The sequence below is a fragment of the Mchenga conophoros genome, linkage group LG19 (genome assembly GCF_057382185.1).
Source record: "Mchenga conophoros isolate Kocher_MC1m ecotype Shallow Benthic linkage group LG19, M_conophoros_male_GT1.1, whole genome shotgun sequence".
Taxonomy (NCBI): Eukaryota; Metazoa; Chordata; class Actinopteri; order Cichliformes; family Cichlidae; genus Mchenga; species Mchenga conophoros.
In genome coordinates, this window is record NC_140544.1 from 6,204,609 (window position 1) to 6,228,642 (window position 24,034).

At 42.3% G+C, this 24,034-nt stretch overlaps 2 protein-coding genes across 5 annotated transcripts; one reads left to right on the forward strand and one right to left on the reverse strand.

The window, feature by feature from the left end:
• Window positions 1-96: 96 nt before the first annotated feature.
• On the reverse strand, window positions 97-6,676 carry coa8 (cytochrome c oxidase assembly factor 8). Of its 2 annotated transcripts, none has more exons than XM_085256329.1 (5): window positions 6,373-6,676; window positions 5,130-5,327; window positions 2,584-2,647; window positions 1,391-1,481; window positions 97-957 (listed from the first exon to the last, which is right to left on the reverse strand). In XM_085256329.1, the coding sequence occupies exons 1-5, from the start codon at window positions 6,499-6,501 to the stop codon at window positions 837-839; spliced, it is 603 nt and encodes a 200-aa protein (XP_085112455.1). In that variant the 5' UTR covers window positions 6,502-6,676; the 3' UTR covers window positions 97-836. The 2 variants fall into 2 exon arrangements, with proteins under 2 accessions (XP_085112455.1, XP_085112454.1); XM_085256328.1 differs by having other exon boundaries at window positions 6,367-6,674.
• Window positions 5,733-23,109, forward strand: bag5 (BCL2 associated athanogene 5). 3 transcript variants are annotated; one of them, XM_085256324.1, is made up of 3 exons: window positions 5,733-5,794; window positions 13,050-13,946; window positions 15,977-23,109. In XM_085256324.1, exons 1-3 carry the CDS (start codon window positions 5,739-5,741, stop codon window positions 16,515-16,517), a joined length of 1,494 nt encoding a protein of 497 aa, XP_085112450.1. In that variant the 5' UTR covers window positions 5,733-5,738; the 3' UTR covers window positions 16,518-23,109. The 3 variants fall into 3 exon arrangements, with proteins under 3 accessions (XP_085112450.1, XP_085112453.1, XP_085112452.1); XM_085256327.1 differs by lacking the exon at window positions 5,733-5,794 and adding an exon at window positions 7,697-7,953; XM_085256326.1 differs by lacking the exon at window positions 5,733-5,794 and adding an exon at window positions 8,192-8,430.
• Window positions 23,110-24,034: the final 925 nt, after the last annotated feature.

Sequence of the window (24,034 nt, forward strand, 5' to 3'; positions counted from 1 at the left end):
AGCCTATGCCTATAATGGTAAAATTGTTAAATTGGAGGTTCATTAGATATTTTATGGTAGAGGTTAGAGGTAGGCGGATCGATCCAAATATTTGAATTGTGTCGAATAATTATTTTATTTATTTGGAAATAAAAAGAAAAACATCAAACATGTACTATGAAATGTTTGTCCCTTTTTGTGTTAACTGTCACTAGTTTTTTGTAGCCTACAATACAGTTAACCCAAAGTGCTTTAGAGACAGACACATTTACATTCCAGGTCTCAAAAATATTTAGACCAAATGATTCATCTGGAAAATAACTGTCCATCCATCTTCTGTTAAGGGGTTGCAGGAGGCTGGAGCCTTTCCCAGCTAACATAGGGCTAAAGGCGGGGTACACCCTGGACAGGTCGTGGTCTGTCCCAGGTCTTATAAAGAGAGACAGACAGATAACCATTTACACTCACATTCTTTAATTTCTTGTATTTATCGTAGGTGGTCAGCACCGATCTCACTGAGAGGATATCACAGGTTGTCTTTGTTTTGACACAAACTGGGTGTAACAGCTGCTTTATAATGTATCTATAACCCCTGCACCAAGAAAAAAAACAAAAACCCTCTTGACCAAAGAGACCATGACATAACAATCCATACTTTAAACTATTAAAACATGATGAAAACTATTAATTAAAAAGAAATACCTCACATGTTTTGCTTTGCTTTATTTTTTCCAGAATAATTTACAGTCATTTGCAGAGTCTGAATAAACATGAAGCAGTAACAGAAGTGACAAAAATATAGCCAAGGCATTTGATATTTTGACAGGAGGGTGGGGGTGTGTGTATTTTCTTTGCTATCAGCTGGTAGGAGTGCCGTTTTTCTTGCTGCTCTGTCTTTCCGTAACTGTCCTCCACATACTGTTTAGGGTGACTCGAGCCAAGAGCAAGGTGATGGTAAAGTTACGTCTGTACCATTCCCTGGATACACAAAAAACAGAATGTTTCACTTTGCACAGTGTAATAAATATGCTGATATAAAGATTCAAACGGGCAAATGCACAATAACACCCGAAGGAAGAAAAGGGGAACATTTGTGCTTTGATGGAGTTTAAATTGAAACGACAATAAATATAACAATCAAAAGTCAGAGATTAAATCCCACACATGCTGCTGAGGTGATGTGTGTGGGCGGAAAGCTTTGCCAACATGAAGACAAGTCAGCCACTTTGCATTGCTAATTCACACAAAACTTCTTCATAGCCTGTGAGGTTTGTTGTTCTTTGCCGATCAGTTAATGCAGTGCAGTTAAAGCTCACAGCTGCTGCAGAGGGACATTGAACAACCCAACCACCCACCCACCCACTCACTTACTCACCCACCCAGTAGCATCATGGGAGACAAAACAACTCACTTGTTGTAATTTGCATGTCGTACTCTGTTTTTGTCCAGGAAGCTTTTGTAAAACGTGGCCATCTCTTCGCTGTTCAGGGACCGCCGTCGTCCTGAGGGAAGACACAGCAGACTGCGTTATATTCTCATTAGGATACATCTCCCCTGCAATTCACCAGCTGTTAGAAAAACAAACTGCTGTTTACTGTGCCTCCTGAGGGGTAGGTTACGAAGCAAGTTCGACAAAGCCAGGGTTTCTTTGTGTTGGCTGACTTGACCAAAAAAACCTCAGTCAGCGATAGTAGGCATCACACCAGTGGTTATTAACTCTCTCTGGTAACCCCGGTTTTCTGTGCTCACATAAAAAGGGCTGTCTGATGTGTTTTTTGACACTTCAGACGGCACCGGATGGGTCAACTGAGCACCACTTACTCCAATCAGACATTATCACATGAATGGGGGATAGAGGTCTATTAACAATGTTAAATAAATGCAGTAAAATGCAACCCTGGTGCTGCAAGTATGAGTAATGCTGCAGAAAATTGTTAATTTAGTGTTTTGATCATCACAAGAGCTGAAAGCTTAGCTTCAATGTTTATCTCTGATGTCACAGCCACACATCGGTGCTCTCGCTGTGTTCAGCTCTGACAATTCACCCACAGCCTAACGAAGGAGACGTGGGATTACTTTAGTTTACTAATGATAAACTGCAACTCTAGCATTGATTTTTTTAAGGCTTGGTAGCCAATGAAAAAAAAAAAAAAAAACCAACAAAAAACTAAACATTTTCTGCATCGTCATCCAAATATGAATATTTGGAAAGTCCAGTGATAATATGATGTAGTTTGAATTATCTGTAACCTCACAGCTGAGCTTCATTCTGCAGTCTTAAGCTCTACAGACTGCAAATATTTGTATTCATTTAGCAGAGACTCAATATTGTGTTTGTAAGACACTGTAACTAAAAGAATTTGTGAAAACTTTAAATCGAAACTCTAAAAATAAACTGGTACAAACCAGGGATGTGGTCAGCATAAGTTACCATGGTGATCTAGCCAGGTATAAAGGCGGCCCCTTCACTTACATCAAGGTCGACTTACATCACTCACCCAGTAATCTTGTTTCATAGTACACCCATCTGAGCTGGTTAAATACTGTCTAAGTGCAAACCCAACCAACAATGTGAAATATTCAGAAAAGGCTGCATGTCCTCACCGTCCTGATCACGCAGAGTCAAGCCTTTTGCCTTCAGCTGTGAAATGATAAAAGCTTCTTTTTCCTGCAGACAGTGTAAAACAAACAAACCTTTTAAGATTTAACTGTAACTTTAAATTAGGTCAGTCTTAAAGTTAATTAAAAGGTCGTTAAATCAGATTTGGACTGGGGTCCACATAAAACCTACAGTCAATTATTCCTCACTGTAACCTCTTACATAGCTGGGCCCTAACAGAACACATTTGTTATGCAATGCTGCCCTCTACTGGTGAAATGATTTTACACACATACGAGCTCAGCACACAGAGATTAATTACATCCACTGCTATTACAGTCTCCATTAATAATGATGGAAATTACAGCAGGATTCTAATGCAAGTAGGAAGTTGGCAGGGAAGATAATGCGGTTAGTGGACTTCATCGTGTTTAATTTAATTTCCATTTTATTTTTAAGAAAAGTGAACTAACAAGCCGACAGGGATCGCTCACCTGGTTTGGTTTTGTAACAGCTACAGATGAATTTTCTTCTAATATCAATTTGATTCATTGGATTTAAGCGGCAGTACGGCATGGCTGCATATGAAATAAATAGCAGCAGTAGCAGGACAATATGAATCATCATGGGGCGATCGTGGCTCAAGAGTTGGCAGTTCGTCTTGTAATCGGAAGGTTGCCGGTTCGAGCAGTCCGACAGTCTCGGCCGTTGTGTCCTCGGGCAAGACACTTGACCCGTTGCCTACTGGTGATGGTCAGAGGGCCTGCCAGCGCCAGTGTTCGGCAGCCTCGCCTCTGTCAGTGCGCCCTAGGGCAGCTGTGGCAACAATGTAGCTTGCCATCACCAGTGTGTGAATGTGTGTGTGAATGGGTGAATGACTGAATGTAGTGTAAAGCGCTTTGGGGTCCTTAGGAACTAAGTAAAGCGCTATACAAATACAGGCCAACAATTACCATCATAAATATATATTACCGTATTTCCCGGACTACAAAGCGCACCTGAATATTAGCCGCACAAGCTAAAATCAGGGGAAAATCCTGTTTTGTACATACATTAGCCGCACCTGACCAAAAGCCGCAGGTGTTTCAATGTTGACTCATCATATGTAAGAGAATATGCACAAAGCGAATTGTCAGGAAAGAGATGGCTGTTTGGAGACACACCCCTTTTATTAATATTTTGAAAAACAAGTTATGGGTACATATTTGCACATGTGCTGTGCTTCATAAATGAGTAACAAATGTAGTACATAACAATAACCTACAGCACACCAGAAAAATAGATTCGGACTACCTTTTAGGCTCAGGTGCAGTGACACGGCTTTAACAAGAAGAAAAGTCAGTCATTCACCACCATCTTTCTCTTCTTCCTGCGCACTAAAACCACCAAAGTCCTCTTCTCCAGTGTCGGAAACGAACAGGCTCAGGATGGCTTCGTCATCCACTCTCAGCTTCTTTCCTTCGTTGTCACTTTCAAAACCAAAGATAATCCTCATTGTCAGTGTCAGAGTCGAACACCCTCTGAAGGGCCGTGGCGGTGTCCTCCTCTTCATCATGCAGCAGTCCAGCCCTTCGAAATCCGTTGGTGATCGTGGATGTTTTCACACTTTTCCACGCTGTCAGAATCCACTGGTGGTGTTGAGCATAACTTGCTTTTCGCAAGTTTATCGCCGCTGGTCATCCACGACTCCCGCTGAACGCATAGCGCTACTTTGAAGTTTGTTTTTCGCGCTACTTGTACGGCACTATGTTGCCTGGCGGATGGACATGTGACCAACATACCACTCTTGAACCCCGATCCTTCCGCCAGGCAACGTAGTGCCGTACAACAGCAGAACAAACAAAACAAATCGTCTTACGATATCACAAAAATCATGGACAATCCATAGAAAAGCCGCACCTGACTAAAAGCCGCAGGGTTCAAAGCTTGTGCAAAAAGTAGCGGCTTATAGCCCGACAATTACGGTAACTGTAATAAATTGGAAGACATCATCTTTATGCTCTCAGGACAATATCACAAACAATTTAGGAATTTTAATTTAGGAGTAACTTTCAGTTTCTCTGCAAAGACTAAAGACTCCACTTCCTCTGTGATTAAAGGTTTTCTTGGAGCACATCAACTTCCCACTCTTATTCATACTCTGAAATCACCTGCCCCACAATGAACCAACAACCGCTTCTATGCCTGCTCTCAGGAGGGATGTCGACTCACTTGAGTGTTTTGTTTTTGGGATTTGGGAATATTCTGTCTCCCTTCATTAAAATGAAGCTACCATAAAACGCGAGAAAACGTATAAATAAAGCAGGGGATCGAACAATTAATTCCCCCATGGTATCTTTGTTAGTTTCCATCTCAACAGTTAAAAGCAGCACTATGCGTGCTTCTCTCTCTACACTGTGCTCCCTATTTTTAGACAATACCCCCCTTACCCTCCATAGGGACTGGCTTTTCACCCCACCTACAAATGAGACTTCCAAAAACTAGACAAACTAGTTTTCAGAGGCCAGTCCCTGACCCCAGAGAAACACTTTTTAAAAAGTATTTCAGTAACCTTGCTGAAGGTGATGTTCTGCTTGGCCCAGAAATTGTGGTTCCAGTCCTCTGTGTCCTGCCTCAGGTTTCTCAGCCGTTTCTCCAGCTCTGTTTCATTCTCCGGGATGTGGTAAATAATTGGCCGTATGTTGGAGAGCGAGTTTGGTGGACCGACCCAGTCATGTGTGGAGCTGGGTTCTGGTCTATATGTAGATCTCTATGTAAAAAAAGAAGACACTACAGTAACGATGGGTTCAGACAACACAGTATCAGCACAAAAATAACTTAACGGGAAAGATACAGGGTGCTAACACAAAAGTTGAGCGTAGAATTGCAGGTGACAACAGTCAGAAGGCTGAAGATGTCCCAAATTTCACCTATGCAAACCCCATATGACAACGATGAGCTCATCAGACACAAATACCATGTAGTTTGAACTCCACATGCAAAGTTAGCATCACCAACACAGCCACATCTGTACTAATGAAAAATGCAGATATCATCTGGAACTCAGGTTTAAAGACAGTCTGCTAAAGACTGACACTCCACACAGCAGATGCACATCACGTGGCTTTAAATGGGCAGTGACCTCCACCAGACAGCTTATCATTACCGAGCAGACTTCAAGATGGAAAGAGCAGCGAGGAATAAAAAACGCTCCAGGGCCAAGAGACGAAAAGAGAGGTAAAACAATCCAAATGCAAAACACTGGGTCAGCAAATTCAGTCTGATTACTGACAGGCATATCAATGCACGCTTATATGTAAAGTAGATGTATTTACATTTTTAAAGAAATACTGTATTATTAAACAGTCATTAAACATCTGCAGTTACAAACTCCAACAAATGCATGTGATTTTGAAAGGGTAAAAAAAAGTGAAATCTAAGAAGATGTATTGCTGGACACTTTAGGTCTTAAAATATAACTTTAAACCATAATATTTTAAATTGTTCTCAATTATTTTCCTACAAATACTTATACTACAACTGTATCATTAAAACAGACGTTGTAACACCGATTTAACCCTAATAAAGTCTAAAGCACTGCAATATATTTTTGTCAATAACACTTTATTTCCTGCAACGTTTAAAATTTATTTTTAAAAAACAGTTTATTTCGTACACACGTCTTTAATGTGGGCATAAAAAAATGGCGCCACACGTGATCGTCAACAACAACAACCCAGCCGTCTATAGCTAACAAATGGCAGCCCTTTAAACGGTGTATAAATGTAATAAATTGTCATTATACAAACATTTACTGGCTTGTCCTTCTGGGTTGTCTGTTTGGAGCTGCAGAGTCGACTGCTACCTGCAGATAAGCGGAGACTGGAAGGACAGAAGCTCCTCCATGTCGACCGTCTCGCAGCTGCAGCTGTCCTGGCGGCCATTTTTGCAAGCCGACTCTAAAAAAGCGACTTAAATAAAACAAATCACGCCAAAAACCACTAAACAGCACAAGACTGAGCTCGAGGACACAACCAAACTTTCACTGAGCTCGTGCCCTTCTCTGTACAACTGCCTGCCATTTGGTCACGTGAGCCCAACAAGGAGCATGGATGCGCTCGGCAATCTCACCGGTAAATCCCGGATTCACTTAAAAAACGACAACAGAAAAAAGGTTTCTTGTCAGTTTAGGATATTCTTTAAATGTAAGACTACAGAAAGAGCCAAAACAGAAAGTAATGTGGGGAATAAATATATGTCTATGTTATCTATTTGTTTATTTATTTAAGCTTAAGTCACATTTTTTCCTTATTAAAAAATAAATGAATTGAAAAAAACGGCTGTAGGGGTAAAAGAAAAAAAAAGAGGTCAACCAGATTAGATGTTAGGAATATACATATGTAGTCACTATGAAGCAAAAATCCCCACTATATTTATTTTTCCTTTGCTGCAGCCCTTCCTATGTATTGTATTATTATCATCATCATCATCATCATCATCATCATCATCATCATCATTATTATTATTATTATTATTATTATTATTATTTTGTATACTACTTCTAATACTATATTTCTAATACTATATTTATATACTATATTTCTTCTAATAACTATATTTCAGTGGTAAATGTTGCATTTTGTACAGCAGAGTCAGGTTGAGAGGGGAGCTGAGCTAAGGATAACAGGCTGAGGAGGAGGAGGAGGTTTGTCTGGATCCTGCTTGGAGCAGACGAAGTTGAGCAGGGCTCAACGTAGCTTGATAAATATCATTATTGTCGAATTAAACTTGAAAACCACATGGATTATCTGTGTAGGTTTCGCTATTAGTACTTTTACTCTCACAAAGTATCTAAATGCCTATTTCGTTCTGTTATTGAATTGTTGGAGATGCTAGATTGTTAGTTAGTTGTTTTTTTTTACTACACAATAAATAATGCTCGTCAAACTTTTTTGTTAACTAAGTTAAATAGACTAAAGTAAAAGTTAAACAGTAGCAAAGTCAGGGTTTATCTTAGCACCGTTAAACGACGCGGAGTCATGACCAAATGAAGCGCGCCTATTGTTGGTCGACCAAAATTTGCACAAGGTTAAAAATAGTAAAGCTGTTTATCCGAATATTAACAGGATTATGCGATTTATTTTACATCCGCATATACGTGTCGTGCGGTAACTAAACATCGACTTGTATTTCTTATTTGTTAACATCAATAAAACAGTGATGTAATGGCGTCTCTTCAATATTAGCGAGGAAACACAAACTCCGTGTTAGTTCATATCCTCACGAACTGTAAAGTAAGTACTCGAAGGTAGCTAGGTAGGCTAATGTTTAGCTTTAGTCACAGGAGGTGCGCACTTTTCCGCAACAGTTCCGATGGCTGTACGCTGGCTATGCAGGTAAGAGCGAAACTGTTAAAGAGAGGTGGCGGTGTTGATGTATTTACGCTGAAAAGCCAGAGTTATTTGGCTGAGGTGGGGCTGTGTCAGGTGATCATCAGTAGCTAGCTTAACACACTAACAATGGCATTCACAGGGGAGTGTCTGCTGTAAACCGGTTTTTGTAATGGCTGTTTCCATTTAAGCGTTTCATGAGTCCTTGGTAGCATATTTATTTTTAAATTAAGTTGTTTTAAAGGGCAGCGGAGGAAGGAATCTGGTGGTAGAGGCTGTGGGAGGGGCGACAGCAGCCCGACCGCAGTCAGTCAGTCACAGTCAGTCGCTGGATACTGAAGCTGACCGCAGGAGCATCGAGATCTCCCGGATTTCGGCTTTATCCCTTTGGATGCATCTTTCCTGCACGAGCCGCCCAGCATTTGGCTGATGGAAACAGACATCCGTGAAAATGTGCGCGAATGTGTTCGGGGTTTTGAAAAGGTGAGAGGAATGCTGCTCTGTGTGTGTGTGTGTGTGTGTGTGTGTGTGTGTGTGTGTGTATATCTATCTGTCTGTGTATGTGTGCGTGTGTGCACGAGAGAGAAAGGATGCAGCTGACAGCATCTGGAGATGCTTTGAGCCGTTTTGTCGAGATCTGGAGGTGTGGTATCTGTGCTTCTTGTAGCGCAGCTCCGGCAACATGGGCTCTCAGAGGTAGATGCGTTCGCACGCAGGCGGCAGGACGGGATTTTCTGCGGTGACATAATGCGCAAAGCCGTGCAGAAGGACCGGCAAGCATGCAGGCAGCCGGGGATGGAGCTCGAAGCCTTTATCTGGGAGATAAGCAGGAGGTGTTGCATGCGTGTCACCTGCAGCTCGGTCACCCTTCATGCAGCGAGACTCATGGGAATGGAGGACTGATTCCCTCCCACGAGGGAGGCAAACCTGCCCTTAGCTTTGAAACCACCACATCAGCCTTGTCTGTCTTGGCTCAGACAAGGCAGGCTGTGGATTTTGCTGAGATTATCCTAATAAATACTCAGATTTGTAAGCTCTGGCCCGACATGTGCTCATCCACTCTTGTGGAAATGCCCATCCCCTCGCCCTGTTATGTAAAAGTACTTTAGGCAACATTGATACATAATCCTATCTATTGCTAATAAGCCTAATTGATGCTTTGGATAACAAAACATCATACTGGCGGCTACTGTATTTACATGTAATAATCATGCTGGCAGAGCTTTCCTTTCATGTCTGTGTGCTCTGGTGTTTAGCATAACACCGAGACCTGGCTTGGACAGTCTCGGTTGTTGTGTCATTGGGCAAGACACTTGACCCATTGCCTACTGGTGGTGGTCAGAGGGCCCGGTGGCGCCAGTGTCCGGCAGCTTCGCCTCTGTCAGTGCGCCCCAGGTGAATGGGTGGATGACTGGATGTGTAAAGCGCTTTGGGGTCCTTAGGGACTAGTAAATACAAATACAGGCCATTTACCATAACATCATAGCAGGGGGGTTAAATGGGGGATCGTCTATAGCAGAAAGCAATTTTTGAACAGTTCAGTTTGTCCTTAAAAAAAAGAAAAAAAAACCCCAAAGAAAACTGAGAGACACAAATGCCTATAAGGTGAAACAAAACTGCTACAAAGAGATGACATTTGGTACAGAGTGGCTAGAAAGACTCCAAGATTTCACAAATAAATGCAAAACATCTGCAGAGATATGAAGATGCTATAAAGAGACACAGATCCAAAATCCTGAACAGGGCTGAAATCAAACAGTTCATGCCTGTGATGGATTTGTACATAGCCGCTGTCAAGGCTTTGCTTTTGTGTACTCCATTACTTGCAGGACCCCCGGGAACTGATCGATGACGTGCAGATGATCTGAAATGACGACAACTACTGAGATGCACAGAATGACTTTTAAGGGCCACAAAATGACAGTAGAGCAACTCAAAATTATTGCAAGAGAAAGCAAGAGTATAAAAATACACAACTACCAGAAAAAGAAAGGAAAAGGAACCACAGAACACGCTAAATGAGCAAAAGAACAAGCAAAACTGTGTGGATGTGCACACAGGTGTTGCAGATTGACTCAGAAGGTCTAAAATAGACACATTCATGGGATAAAAAGTACAAAATGACCTTAAAGACGTGCACACGTGCACAACTGCAACAAGACAGTAAAATGATTACAGAAAGAAGAGGCAGCAAAGAGGGCTGAAACACGTCATCATCTGTTGCTCTTTCTGTCTTTAATGTGGCTGCTTTTTTCACGTAATTTCACCTTTTCAATTTTGTGTTGTCATCAGATACGCAACCAAACCACAAATGATCTATTTAGAGGGACGAAAAGCCGCAGATCTTCACATTGGAGTTTGGCAAAGCTTCTTTTTTTTTTTTAAACGCAAAAGATGATTTAATCTTTTCAGCCCTCACGAGAGCCGTGTTATTAATCCTAAACTAAAAGGCAGATGCTTCTAAATGGCATTTTTCTAAATGTCTAACTGGGAATATATTCCAGAGCTCAAGGCACCTGTGACACATTTAATGAGGCCGTCTGACCGAATCTTCCTGTGTGGAGATTCATTCTGGAGGCGCTATGAACCGTTTCAAATTTTTTGGGTGTTGGTCAGCTGCGTTTATTTTCTGCTCGGTATTAAAAAGCTCGATGGGCAGTCGCACTGGAAAGGAATCTGGATCCCGTCTTTTAACGCGGATTAGAGCTTTATCACGATCACGTCAGGCAATATATCTCATAGAAACGCGCTGCAGTGCTCCCAGTGGTTGTCATGTGGGTGTTTGTCTTGTCGAGACTAAATGTAGGTTAACCTCATTTGTTTTCTTGCAGTTGTAAGGGCAGAATTTTGTGTGAGTATATTATGTGGGAAGTTGTTCTTGTCTATAGCTGCGCTGTCATTGGCCTGAACAGGGATTGTGCTTCTTAACATAAAGAAGTCTTTGATTAAATATAGGGGATTTTGGATGATGTCATCAGTTTGGGGTTTTTTTTATTGTCATGTCCTGGCAAAATAAGGTTACTACTGAACGTTAAAGATGTATAGACACAGTCTTTGAGCTCTTTAACACGATGTCTTTGCTCGTTCAGGAGAGCAACCTTGATGTTCATTTGATTTATATTTGGCCAGCCTCCCTTTCTGGATCATCCTCTCAGGCCCTTCTGGTCTGTTTATGTTGGCTGATGTTTTTAGATTGCTCTCCCGTTCTGACCGCTTGTGTTGTTTGCTCTGAGTTTTCCTCCAGTGAGGAAACAGGAACTTCTAAAATGACCTGACTTTCATGTGAAGGATCATTGCTGGTGCTGAGAGCTGGGGCTCTGGTTACAGTAGAAGAGGCCATATTCTCCAATCCTGAGGGGTCTGAGGGATGAAATGACCAACACTGTGGTCAGGCCCTCGTGCAGTCGTCTGCAGGTTTAGAGCAGAGTTTCTTGGACAAACCGAAACTCGTCACTTCGCTCATCACTTGCCATACTTCGACGCCTCTGTCCACTTTTTAAAAAAAAATGAAAGTGGAGTTGAAGCATTGCTGTTTAGAGAAACTGTAGGAACTCCAGCGTGCATCGTAGAGGCACAAATGCAAGGGGACATGATAAAATTTCCACAGAGCAGTGTAAAAATGGCCAGCGGTCTGAACATGTGGATGAATATGATCAGAAAAATGTAAATTGTAAGCTTTATTCATTTGTTTTCTATTTTTATGGGCCTATTTCTGGAACCTTTTGGTTATAAGTTGCCTTCTACTGAGACCCTTTCTGTTGAGGCTTCAGTGGATGACTCAGTTGAATGGCCAGATGTCAGGTCCTGTTTCAGGTCTTTGCTTGATTTTTTTTTTTTTTTCCTGTTTCTTGAGGATTTGAGTTTCAGATGCTGCTGATAATTTTTTAGGCCTGCGACTTCATCGTTGTCCTCCAGTTGTCTCCATTTTGGCTTATAGCCCTTTAAAAATCACCATGTCAGTGCAAAAATACTATTTTATGTTTGTCAAACTGTGTTGTCTGTAACATTTTTATAGACTCAAGAAAAAAACAGGACCGATGTGTTTTTGTGACAGGCTGCTAAAAACAAAGTGTTTAAAGATACTATTTAAAATGGGCTCTTTGCCACGATTTCTATTATGTGTAGGCACATCACTGGTTCATTCTTTGGGTTAGATGCCTTTTGTATGCTTGAGTGATTCATAGATCAGTATTAAGGAGCTTAAACATTCCTCTGAAAATGGTCAGGTACAAGGACTCCACTGAAAATGAGTAAACAAAAAGCCAATTTCCAAAGAAAAACTTTGAAAGACCATCAGAAAGCCTGAAGAACTGTTACTCAAGAACGCTTTTTTAAAATGACAAGAAAGTCTGGCACCTTGGAAGCAAAATATAAAAAAATGAGGGGTGTGCAAAGACGTTTGCACAGTAATGTATCTAAAAAACCAATCGCCACACAGTACTATTTTTTTTAAAACTCATTTAGTTTAATGAATCCTTTCAAATGTGTTTTTATGGCATCGTGTCAGACGACATCGGCTGTGAAAAATCTTCAGAGAGTTACAGTTTGACTGAAACGCTGCAAGAAATTAGGAACAAATGGAGTGTTTTTTGCAAACTGGTCCTGCAGGCTCAGTTTTCACAGTGAAGTTTTACAAAAATGAGGCAGCACATTGTCAGGATTGCTGATGCTAAACATAGTGTCATCCCGTTTAATGACTTTTGCCACCAGGCGGAATTTTCTGACATATAAACAGAAATGTGTCTGCAAATTTGCCAAGCAACAATAAATCCTTTTTTGTTTTTGTGAGCCAGTGGGAGTTAGTCTCCAGTGATTCATAACAGCCTTCCTGGCTGTGTCAGAAGGTCAATCCTACTGCAGGCGTGTGCTTGTTTCCATAGAGCAAAACTCAAATGCTACATTATTTACATGCTAATTAGTGTGACAACAGGACCAGTGGCATTTATGCTACGTTGTTCTAAATTCTTCTTGATTTCTTCAAGATTTCAGCCTCTGGATGTGGTTACAGAGTTTGTGTTGGCTTGTTGATACGGTCTGCTGAGGCTCTGTTTGTTCCAGTTGCTCATTGTTCTGACTTCCCTTTCCTGCTTCATTTTTTTCAGCCTGTTTGGGAAGCCCTTTGATGGCGGGAAGAGGATGGACCATGGTGGTCCACAGCAGCAGCAACAACATCCAATGGAGCAGCAGCAGCCGGCATATCATCCGCAGCACCCTGCCATGATGCGGCTGTACGAGATACAGAAGGAGGTGGCGTCTCTGGGGCCGCAGGTGTGCACCTTCAGCGGCCTTCAGAACGATCGGGACTACAAGCGTCTGGAGCGAGAGCTGACCCGCCTGCTGCTGGATGTGGACCAGGTGGACACAGAGGGCAAGCCGGAGCTGCAGGGAGCGCGAAAAAGAGCGGCTCAGGAGGTGGAGGGACTCCTGCGTTATCTAGAAGAGAACGCCACCCATCCTTCCCGGCTGGCCATCGAACAGCTAAGCTACGAGGCGCGGCAGCTGGTGGACGAGCGCGTCGTGGCTCCGCAGCGAGCAGGCGGGGTGACAGAGATCAACGACGAGTTGGTGGACGCTCTGCAGCAGCTCGTGCTGAGGCTCACTCAGGTCAAGACCGAAGGGAGGGTGCCGCTCCGCAAAGCACGCTACCGGGCGCTAACGCGCCTCTGCGCTGTACAGGATGTGATCGAAGGGCGCACGCAGCAGCAGACCCTCTCCCTGCCGCTGTCGGGAGACACCCACGAGGCCGTGAACTGCATCAACCAGGTGATGGTAAAGGTGAGCGTGGCCCGCAGCCAGCTGGTGGCGCTGCTGATGGGTCTGAGCGGGAGGGACAGCTGTGCCCACCTGTCACGCATCCTGACAGAGATGCAGGTGGAGCTGGACGCTCTGGATGTTTCGGGGAACGCGGTGATCAGAAATTACAGGAAACAGGTGGTGGAGGAGATAAACGGGCTGCTGAAACATCTGGACCTGGAGGGGGAAGGAGACGACACACGCAGGTAGGCGTCACTCATAAAGGATGAAGCTGCAGATGAGTGCTGCACCGAATTGATTATTTTTAATTGATCGTTCATTGATGAATTGATGACAAACTGAACAAATATTGCTCCAATAAAGTCACATTTTACCCATCCAAGATCCATGGGTGGGTACGTGTTCAGGAAATTATATGTAAAAGACTTTTGAACATGAGCTACATGGTTTTCATTCAGTTAGTTTTTTTGTTTTCATAAATACAGTGGGGCAAAAAAGTATTTAGTCAGCCACCGATTGTGCAAGTTCCCCCACCTAAAATGATGACAGAGGTCAGTAATTTGCACCAGAGGTACACTTCAACTGTGAGAGACAGAATGTGGAAAAAAAAAATCCATGAATCCACATGGTAGGATTTGTAAAGAATTTATTCATAAATCAGGGTGGAAAATAAGTATTTGGTCAATAACAAAAATACAACTCAATACTTTGTAACATAACCTTTGTTGGCAATAACAGAGGTCAAACGTTTACTATAGGTCTTTACCAGGTTTGCACACACAGTAGCTGGTATTTTGGCCCATTCCTCCATGCAGATCTTCTCGAGAGCAGTGATGTTTTGGGGCTGTCGCCGAGCAACACGGACTTTCAACTCCCGCCACAGATTTTCTATGGGGTTGAGGTCTGGAGACTGGCTAGGCCACTCCAGGACTTTCAAATGCTTCTTACGGAGCCACTCCTTTGTTGCCCGGGCGGTGTGTTTTGGATCATTGTCATGTTGGAAGACCCAGCCTCGTTTCATCTTCAAAATTCTCACTGATGGAAGGAGGTTTTGGCTCAAAATCTCACGATACATGGCCCCATTCATTCTGTCCTTAACACGGATCAGTCGTCCTGTCCCCTTGGCAGAAAAACAGCCCCATAGCATGATGTTTCCACCCCCATGCTTCACAGTAGGTATGGTGTTCTTGGGATGCAACTCAGTATTCTTCTTCCTCCAAACACGACGAGTTGAGTTTATACCAAAAAGTTCTACTTTGGTTTCATCTGACCACATGACATTCTCCCAATCCTCTGCTGTATCATCCATGTGCTCTCTGGCAAACTTCAGACGGGCCTGGACATGCACTGGCTTCAGCAGCGGAACACGTCTGGCACTGCGGGATTTGATTCCCTGCCGTTGTAGTGTGTTACTGATGGTGACCTTTGTTACTTTGGTCCCAGCTCTCTGCAGGTCATTCACCAGGTCCCCCCGTGTGGTTCTGGGATCTTTGCTCAACGTTCTCATGATCATTTTGACCCCACGGGATGAGATCTTGCGTGGAGCCCCAGATCGAGGGAGATTATCAGTGGTCTTGTATGTCTTCCATTTTCTGATGATTGCTCCCACAGTTGATTTTTTCACACCAAGCTGCTTGCCTATTGTAGATTCACTCTTCCCAGTCTGGTGCAGGTCTACAATACTTTTCCTGGTGTCCTTCGAAAGCTCTTTGGTCTTGGCCATGGCGGAGTTTGGAGTCTGACTGTTTGAGGCTGTGGACAGGTGTCTTTTATACAGATGATGAGTTCAAACAGGTGCCATTCATACAGGTAACGAGTGGGGGACAGAAAAGCTTCTTACAGAAGACGTTACAGGTCTGTGAGAGCCAGAGATTTTCCTTGTTTGAGGTGACCAAATACTTATTTTCCACCCTGATTTACGAATAAATTCTTTACAAATCCTACCATGTGAATTCATGGATTTTTTTTTTCACATTCTGTCTCTCACAGTTGAAGTGTACCTCTGGTGCAAATTACTGACCTCTGTCATCATTTTAAGTGGGGGAACTTGCACAATCGGTGGCTGACTAAATACTTTTTTGCCCCACTGTAGATCTTGTACTTTAACACTGGTTTTCAGTGTTTGTTTACCAAAGAAGAAGCTAATTTTGTGGTTGTAGCTTCTAAAACGATGCCTACTCACAGTTACAATATCAAGATTGATTGACTCTCCGGCAAGTCATTCATTCTGCAGATTTGATCATGAGAAGCACTGACTCTGCCCCCACCCTCACAGGTATGACTTGGCGCAGAACAACTCCATCCGAGAGATCGAGGGCGTGCGAGCTCACATCTCGCACCTGCGAGAGGGCGTCCTACGACACTGTGTGATGGGTGACCTCAGCTTCAGACCCAAAGCTGAGCTGCAGGGTCTTCTCACCCAACTGGACCAGGTGGACACGGCGAAGAACCCGTGCATAAGAGAAGCCCGTCGCCGTGCTGTGGTGGAAGTCCAGGCGGTCATCACGTTCCTGGACCTACGCGAGGCTCTAGCACGCCGCCAGCCAGGCCCCAATGAGCACCCATCACATCGAGCTGTGTGGCAAGTCCTGGGGAGCCTGTCAGAGCTCCAGGCTCAGGTCCTGGGCTTCGACGGCAAGCGGGTCGACAAGAGCTACATGATCTTGGAGGAGCTGCTTACCAAACAGCTGCTGGCGCTGGACGCCGTTGACCCGCAAGGCGACGAGACAACCAAGGTGGCACGCAAGCAGGCGGTGAAGTTTGCCCAGAACATTCTCAACTACCTGGACATGAAGACAGATGAGTGGGAGTATTAATTAATTCCAAAACACGATGGGATGCTGCAGGAACAAAAGGAGCTGATAATGTGTGTAAAATAAAAAAAATAAGGAAATAAACTGGTACATTATCATTCCACGGGCTGTAAATATGAGTTCAGATCCCTAGAATGCACTGCAGCAGCGCTTTTTCTTTCATCACTTCGTGGTTGTCATGGCCGACCCTGCAGATAAACACAGAACTACTTTTGTGAAACACTTTGAAAATTCTCTTTGTGCTATTTGGAGATATCTTTTAAAATCTCCCATGTATGTGTGTACCTGTGTGTGCGTGTGAGTGTATGCGCGCAAATTGTTATTTGTTGTCTTTGCATTTGGCGTGTGGCTGTCGAAGCCAAAGCACTAAATAATGCCTGTAAAAGTGGTCACATCCTCTAGACTGCACTTGATGTTGATAAATTATCCCAGTGTGATGGATTGCTTAGCAGTGGTTTCCCTGATTAATCAGAGTGTCAGTTGCTAATGGAGACAGCCGATGCACGTGTTGAATACCGTGACCTAATTAGGAAAAGTTGTCTATGGCTACCCTAAGAGCTGGGCTTGGTCCAGAGAGTGATACCTGCTGATATAGGGTGAGAAAAGACACCCCACCCCCCCTTCCTTTTTAAAAAAAAAAAAAAAAAAAAAAATTAAGGTAGTTGAATTTGGTCGATTCCTTTTTTTTTTTGTTTGTTTGTTTCACTCAGAAATTGTAATCACGAAAAGTGAACAGCAGTGTCTATTTAATCTGAGGTGATGTGCTTTTGAAGGTGAAACGTGACAAATGTTCACAAGCCAGAGAGTGTGCGTTTAAACAGATGTAATTAGAGAGGGAACGGTGAGAGTTTACACCGTCCATGTTAAGTGACTCTCCACCCCTGTGTGACCTCGTTGATCCCTCAGCATGTGTTTCAAGTCTCTGGCAGCTCCCCGAAAACACAAAATCGGACGGCAAACAAAACGTCAGTGTTGATGCGGTATCCCCTCGGCTGTGAATGAAGAGATGAAAGTTACTCCTCCACCTCCTCGCCGCTTGCGTAGCTGTTCATCTGTAACGGGTTTCGCGTTTGCTCTGATTCCTGTATGATCGTTTCAGGCTATTAATGAATCAGGGCTAAATCCAGAGATAGAGGGGCAGAGGAGAAATTTTGTCACCGCTGCTGCTGTTTGAGTTGTTTTCTGTTTGTTTGTTTCTACCTACTGCTCTCTCCGGATGGAGGAGAGACTGTGAGAGGTCCCTGGGGAGAGGAGGAAGAAAGGGAGGAGGGCGAGCAAAGATATCCACTGGATTAACACATCAAGGCTGTGAAGCGCACAGGGCCGACAGTCGGGTACTGTTAGGTAGAGGATTGACGGTGATGGCAGTCGACAGAGCCTTCTAGAAACTTCTCTAAGCTGCTTCTGCTGCAGACAGCAGGAGGGAGGGAAAGGACTAGTAGAGAAGTCTGTGTGCCTTGATTTTGACCCTTCCTTATGACCCGGTTTATGTAAAAGCAGCCTTGTAGTGCAGCAGCTGATTAAAGAGCTAAAGAGCAAGCTCTTTTTATTTTCTTTCTTTTTTTTAAATATAAAAGTGCACAATGAGGAAACTAAAGCGCCGAATGTGTTTATGGAGAGCACCTTGGTCATTATAACCATCAGAAATATGCACTAGTTGTCAGAAACGCTTTTTAAGCATTCAGCATGTATTCCTGAAAATGCTCCGGCCAGTCATTTGTAGTAACACAGCGATGACGCTCCTTTTTTACCAGGCAAAGCGACATGAGTCATGGTTTCACGCTGCAAAACAGCCACGCTTCTGGAGCAGCTCTCGTGCTCTGACAGCACTTAGGCGACATTAGCAGGAAAATCAACAGAGAAAAACCGAACGACCGGTCTCACCTTCCTGCTTAACCCCCTTCATCAGCTGACGAGGAGACGATGGTGGAGGTGTTCCTGAGCGGGAGGAAAAGGCAGCTAATGAAAGAATCGCTCCTCAGCTCGTAGCAAGCGTTTTTAGGCATACGTCGTGATCTTTGACAGCAGAAATCCACAACTTGCTTGCTGCTACTTCGCTATTTCTCTTCACAATGTGTGTGCGTGTGTGTGCGCATCAGTCAGTGTAAAATTCTGATAATTTAGGTGGTCCTCTGCCTTACCGTGACACCTGAGGTGGAAGACGCATCTGCCAGCTCATTAAAAATACCTCAGCAGAGAGCAGAGAAAGAGGAAGTCTTTTTGAAGTTTATCCGATTGGTGGTTGAATAAGACTAAAGCCGTCTCCAGAATTTCTTGGCTCACAAGACTTCTCGTCAACTGAGAGTCTCTGATCTCTGTGTGATTGTGTTTGAACACACACACACTAAGAGGTCAGATGTTTCCCCTGCAACAAGTTGCTCACAGTGATTAAAGTCTTTAGGGCGTTGTTGTTCATCCCAGCTGCAGGAAATGTGGTCCAGCATGTTTCGGGGAAGCTTCACCAGCCCTTCTAACTCTTTGAAGCTACTACTGGAAGCAGTTTTCTGGCACAAAGCCTGCAGCTCGGCCTCCTGGGTAGTGAGCTGACTCATGCGGGGGGAAATTAGCTTAAACAGTGTTCATTAAACGTAGCCAGTCTGCCTGGCTGTTGTTGCAACAGATGCTTTCTCACGGCGAACCTTATGCTCTCTCAGACCAAACCGACCCAGACACACCTTATGCTCACGTTTTTTTTTTGTACGCAGTAACACACAGATGTATGTCTGTTCCTCGCAGGACACTGCATCAGTGTATTATACACGTTTCTTTGAATAGTTTATCCAAAGTTTTACGCTGTTAACAGAAGTATTTAAATCATTCCTGTCTCATTGTCTCAGAGTGTTTGGAAGCCATACACGTTTATATAGTGGTCCTGAAGTCCAGGATTTTGTTGCGATGGATGTTGTTCCCCGGCTCCAAATATCGCTCTCACACTTCTAAAACTGCTTTTTTTTTGTATATGTACAATGGCTCTACTAGATTTAGGTATTACAAATTGATCATTGTGAAATTAGTTGTCGCATTAAAGTCGAGGTGCCTGCGCCTCAGCGTTTTTGTTTACACGAACAAAAGGAGAAAATCCATTTTATAGGTTTAAAAGATTGATGAGGAACCAAATATGTACAAGGGTTCACGTGTTTTAGGCTATCGTGATGTTGCATGAGTGTGAATGTTTTGTTGAGGTTACATGGCAGGGCTTTGAAGGATAAAGCTGGAGAGATTTTTATTTACATTTTTTCTTGATTGTCAACAAAACCAATAATGTTGTGCATCTTGGTGGCCCTCAGCTCCGCTTTAGTTGGTTCATAATCGGATACATTTAACGAGGCTCATTAAATGTATCTAATTTCCTCAAAAACACATGGGCATTGTAGTTTTTTACCAAACAATTAGAAGGTTCATGTGTGGGGACTAGTTTATGCAGTGGATGTTGTGGCTGTTTGTATGTTTTTTTTTTCCATCTAAGAGTGCATGTGGGAAAATACAAAATACACAGTGTCTTTGTCTGAGATCATAAAAATTACACATTTACTGGGATAGTTTATATATTTTTTTTCATATGATTTGTTGACAAAAACACAGAATATGAAGGAATTCTTACTTTAAAACAGAGACATATTCTTGCTAATATCAAAACCAGCACCATAAAGCCTGTTTTGCTTTTGTGCAAATACATTGCTACGTTTCATGAATTGCTTGTTGGATTGTTAAAAAGTGAAATGGGTCATGCTTTAGTTATAATTAGAATGTATTTACAAGCAGAGGCAGAGTGTAGTTTGCTATTAACATGGTATTTATATGCAAAAGCATTTAAATATACATAGAAGTTGTTGACCAATGCTTAAAAATACATTACATGCTGCTGCTAAAAGCTAAATAGTGCTACGCCGATTATTTGTGCGTCATTCCTTTTGTCATGTTTAACTGGGAATCTTTCACATTTCAGTAGTATATGTTCCGACACGCTACTCGGCTTGTAGGATGTCACTTCCTGAGAGCCACGTTGCCATGGTAACCCAACCTCATCTGAGTTAAGCCGAGCACAAATAAATTTATCCTTGGCAAACTGAAAACTTTTTAAATTTAAACACTTAAATTGAAGCACTTTTGATATCAGGTCTCAGTGCGTTGCATAATAGGACATTTATGCCCGGTGTGGAGTCCTGCGACACATCCTCTAATGTTCCCTCAGAAACATGCAACTAGTGTATTTCAGTACATTCGTTGGTTTCGGCACGCTAAAAAACGACTTCAGTATGTAAATTTGGATGCGATTCTAATCGTGCTTTTTGTAAGTTGTTTTTCGTTCCCAAGTTCAAAACAGAAAGTGACTTTTGACTTGTAATTTGGATGACCAGCTAGCTACAGACTTTTCTGTGTAAACCTTTACAAGAAGTTAAAGGTATAATGTCGAACGTCACTATGAGCTCATTTTATATTTTGAAAATTGAAGTTTTGTACTGGATCACTGCAATGATGCTACAGAAATAATGAAATGTTACAAATTCCACATCATGTCTGTTGCACATGTAATTCTAAGAAAAATACCGGATCAAAATCAGGGAGGGAAGTGTGTATTAAGATATTTTAATTAAAACTAGTTCCTTTTTCCATTACATAAATGTGGCTTAAAAGCAAAGCCTAATTTCAACATGTAAACTGTGAATGCAAAAGGTGAACTTTTGCATTAAAGCTTCCTGGTCAGACAGATCATGTCAAAATCTTGTTTCCAGTCTTTTCTTTTTTACGTGACTTGTAAAATCTAAATTACAAAGTATTATTTTTTGCAATTAATATATAAACAGCACTTTTTTTAATGTTATTATTTGGGATCTTTAGTTGAATATAGAAAATATGAATGAGACATGGACTGCTTGAATTAAATGAATTTGAACCAGGGCTCTGTTATGTTTCACCCCAACACACTGCTGGACTGCTAAAAGCAGCTCAGGGTCATCCAGAGCATCTGAACTTGGAGTCCATTAGACAGGAGTTTAAAAGATTCAGCTCCAGTGGGTATTCAGAGGCAGTCCCTTTACAGGACAGTGCATTTACACCAAACAGCAAACGGGCTGACTTACTCACAGATGCAAGTTTGCAAGGTTTGAATTTCCTAAGGTGAATGTAGTCATGTTCTGTATTTCATAGTACTAAAGTTTGTTTTACTAAGGACATATCAAGTGGAAATGGGTAATGTTTAATAAGATGGGATCGGAAACATAAAAAAGCATCAGCCAAAAATGTTTTCATTATGTTACAGCTTTTAAGGTCAGCAGAAATTTACACCAGCAAGTTTGAGACTTAAGGCAACTACATTTCACTGAAACCTGTAACCAAACATACTGATTTATTTATTTTTTGATCAATACAAGTCAGCTACAAGTCAATAATCGATCATTTTAACTTGATGCCACAAAAGGACACCAGCTAAAATCAGCGTTTACACTTTCAGATTAAAGAAACGAGAAGGGATGGGTAACCTTTAATCCACTAATGTGATGGTGTTCTGTCATTCTGACGTTATATTAATGTGCTCCCAGTGGCAGAGACACCTTCCTCCCCAGTGTGTAGAGATACTGCTGCGGTGGTGGGAGTGCATCTCCTTCTGCAGGGCCGTTTGAGTGGCCCATTCCTGCCATCCTCCTTTGCCTCTTTAAACCTTGTGCTTGCATTCCTCCCGGTCCTGCCTGTGCTTTTTCATGTTGACCAAAAGCCTGTGCAAGTCATCAGTGTGCTGATGCCTCTGTTTTGTTTAGTTTCAGTGGTTGTAATCATGTGAGTGCCCATCTGTAGATTACACTGAGATTAAAGGGGAGGATGTGCTTGTCTGAAATGGGCTTTCGTGACTTTTAAAGGTGCTGATGGAGGTTATACCTTTGGACTGAACCTGTAAATTATTAGGCTCTAATTTAAAATACTTACAGAGCCCACTCTTCAGATAAAAGTCAGGTAAATGTGTATTAAATAACCAAAAAAAGTAGTCCTCCATCAAGGCTCATGTCCCATCCACATCAAAATTTAATAGATTCTTCCTTTACACATTCCTCTCCATCTCCTGACCTTCGCCTTCTACTCTACTAAAAGCATCACTGAAAAAAAACAGAAACAATTTTAGCTGTTGAGCAGATTGACATTTTGATGGTAAACATGAAGCTTCACAAGCAGCAGTACATAGCAGGCTGATGAATCTTCGGCTGATCGTTTAAGTGAAATGTGAAAACGACAGAATCCCACCGAAAGTAAAAACAAGGTTCCTTCCTGAGCTTTTGCAAAACTTATATTTAAGGACAGTTATTATTAAAAGTTCATCAGTCATGTGTGTTCATTACTGCTTTGCCTTTCTTATGACAGGAATGTGTTTAAGTGGTGAAAATGGGACTGCGTTTTGTTCATTTTTTCCAAATGTGTGTCTCATGAAGTCGCCTTTAACTGCATTGATTGTGACAGGCTTCTGATGTCTCTCCTCCAAAATGCGCTTGTACAAAAAGCACACTGACTGGAAAAAAACAACAAAAACCCCATTGTGTGAATGCTCCATGGATGGTTGTGTTCCAAGTTTGTATTCCCACTGCAAAAATAAAGACAGTGTGTCTTGTTTAGTGTTCTGTTCGTGTTTTTTTCCCCCCTCCTAGCATCTGGCAGCTTCCTTTAAGGCGATTGCAAACTTTTAAAATGCTTACTCAGGGTTATTTTAAGAATACATACAGTATTGCCAAGGGAGACTGGATAAAAAGACACCTCACGCAATGAAAACTCACTCCCTGCTGTCAATGTGCATTAAATTTTTAGCTTCCGTACAGAGCCGGTTGTTAGATTCGGTGCCTTCTCATGAGGGAACAGGACAGGACACGTGGCAGATGCAGGGATGTTATTGCAGTGTGTGCAAAAATGAACTCTGATTCTCAAAGTTTACAGTTTAAACTTCATTATCCTTCTATAGTTTAAAAAAGCGAGAAAATACACAGTGAGCAAGTGATGTGCTTGTTGGATAGCCAGACTGCTTGTAGCTGATAGGAATGCACCAGCGACTCAAATGACCACTTGTTACAAACTGGGTATGAAGAAGAGCATCAAAAAACACAAAAAAAACTGGAAGCAGATGGGCTACAGCAGCAGAAGACCACACCGGGTGTCACTCCTGTCAGCTAAGCACAAAAGAGGCTCCAGTCCAATGTTATAATAATCTAGTGGCTGGTGAGTCTTATAGTAATGCTGCAGGGATTTAAAAAATAAGCTTCAAATTCTCTGCTTGTAAATTGCATTGCACTTTTAAGTAGATATTACCCCAAAGAACAAATATGGAAATTTGCAGCTGAAAATGCACATACCAGTCTAGTTATACATATTAGGTTCTCAACTGATCCTTCAATTCAAACTATCATTAAATCAGTCTTTCAGAGAAAGACTGGAGCCACATTAGTCACATGTTTTTGGTCACCAGGTAAGATAAATTATAAGAGTTAGTTATTTACTGTTGCTCTCTTTTTGGTCTCCATCAGCTCCTGGAGAAATATCTATCC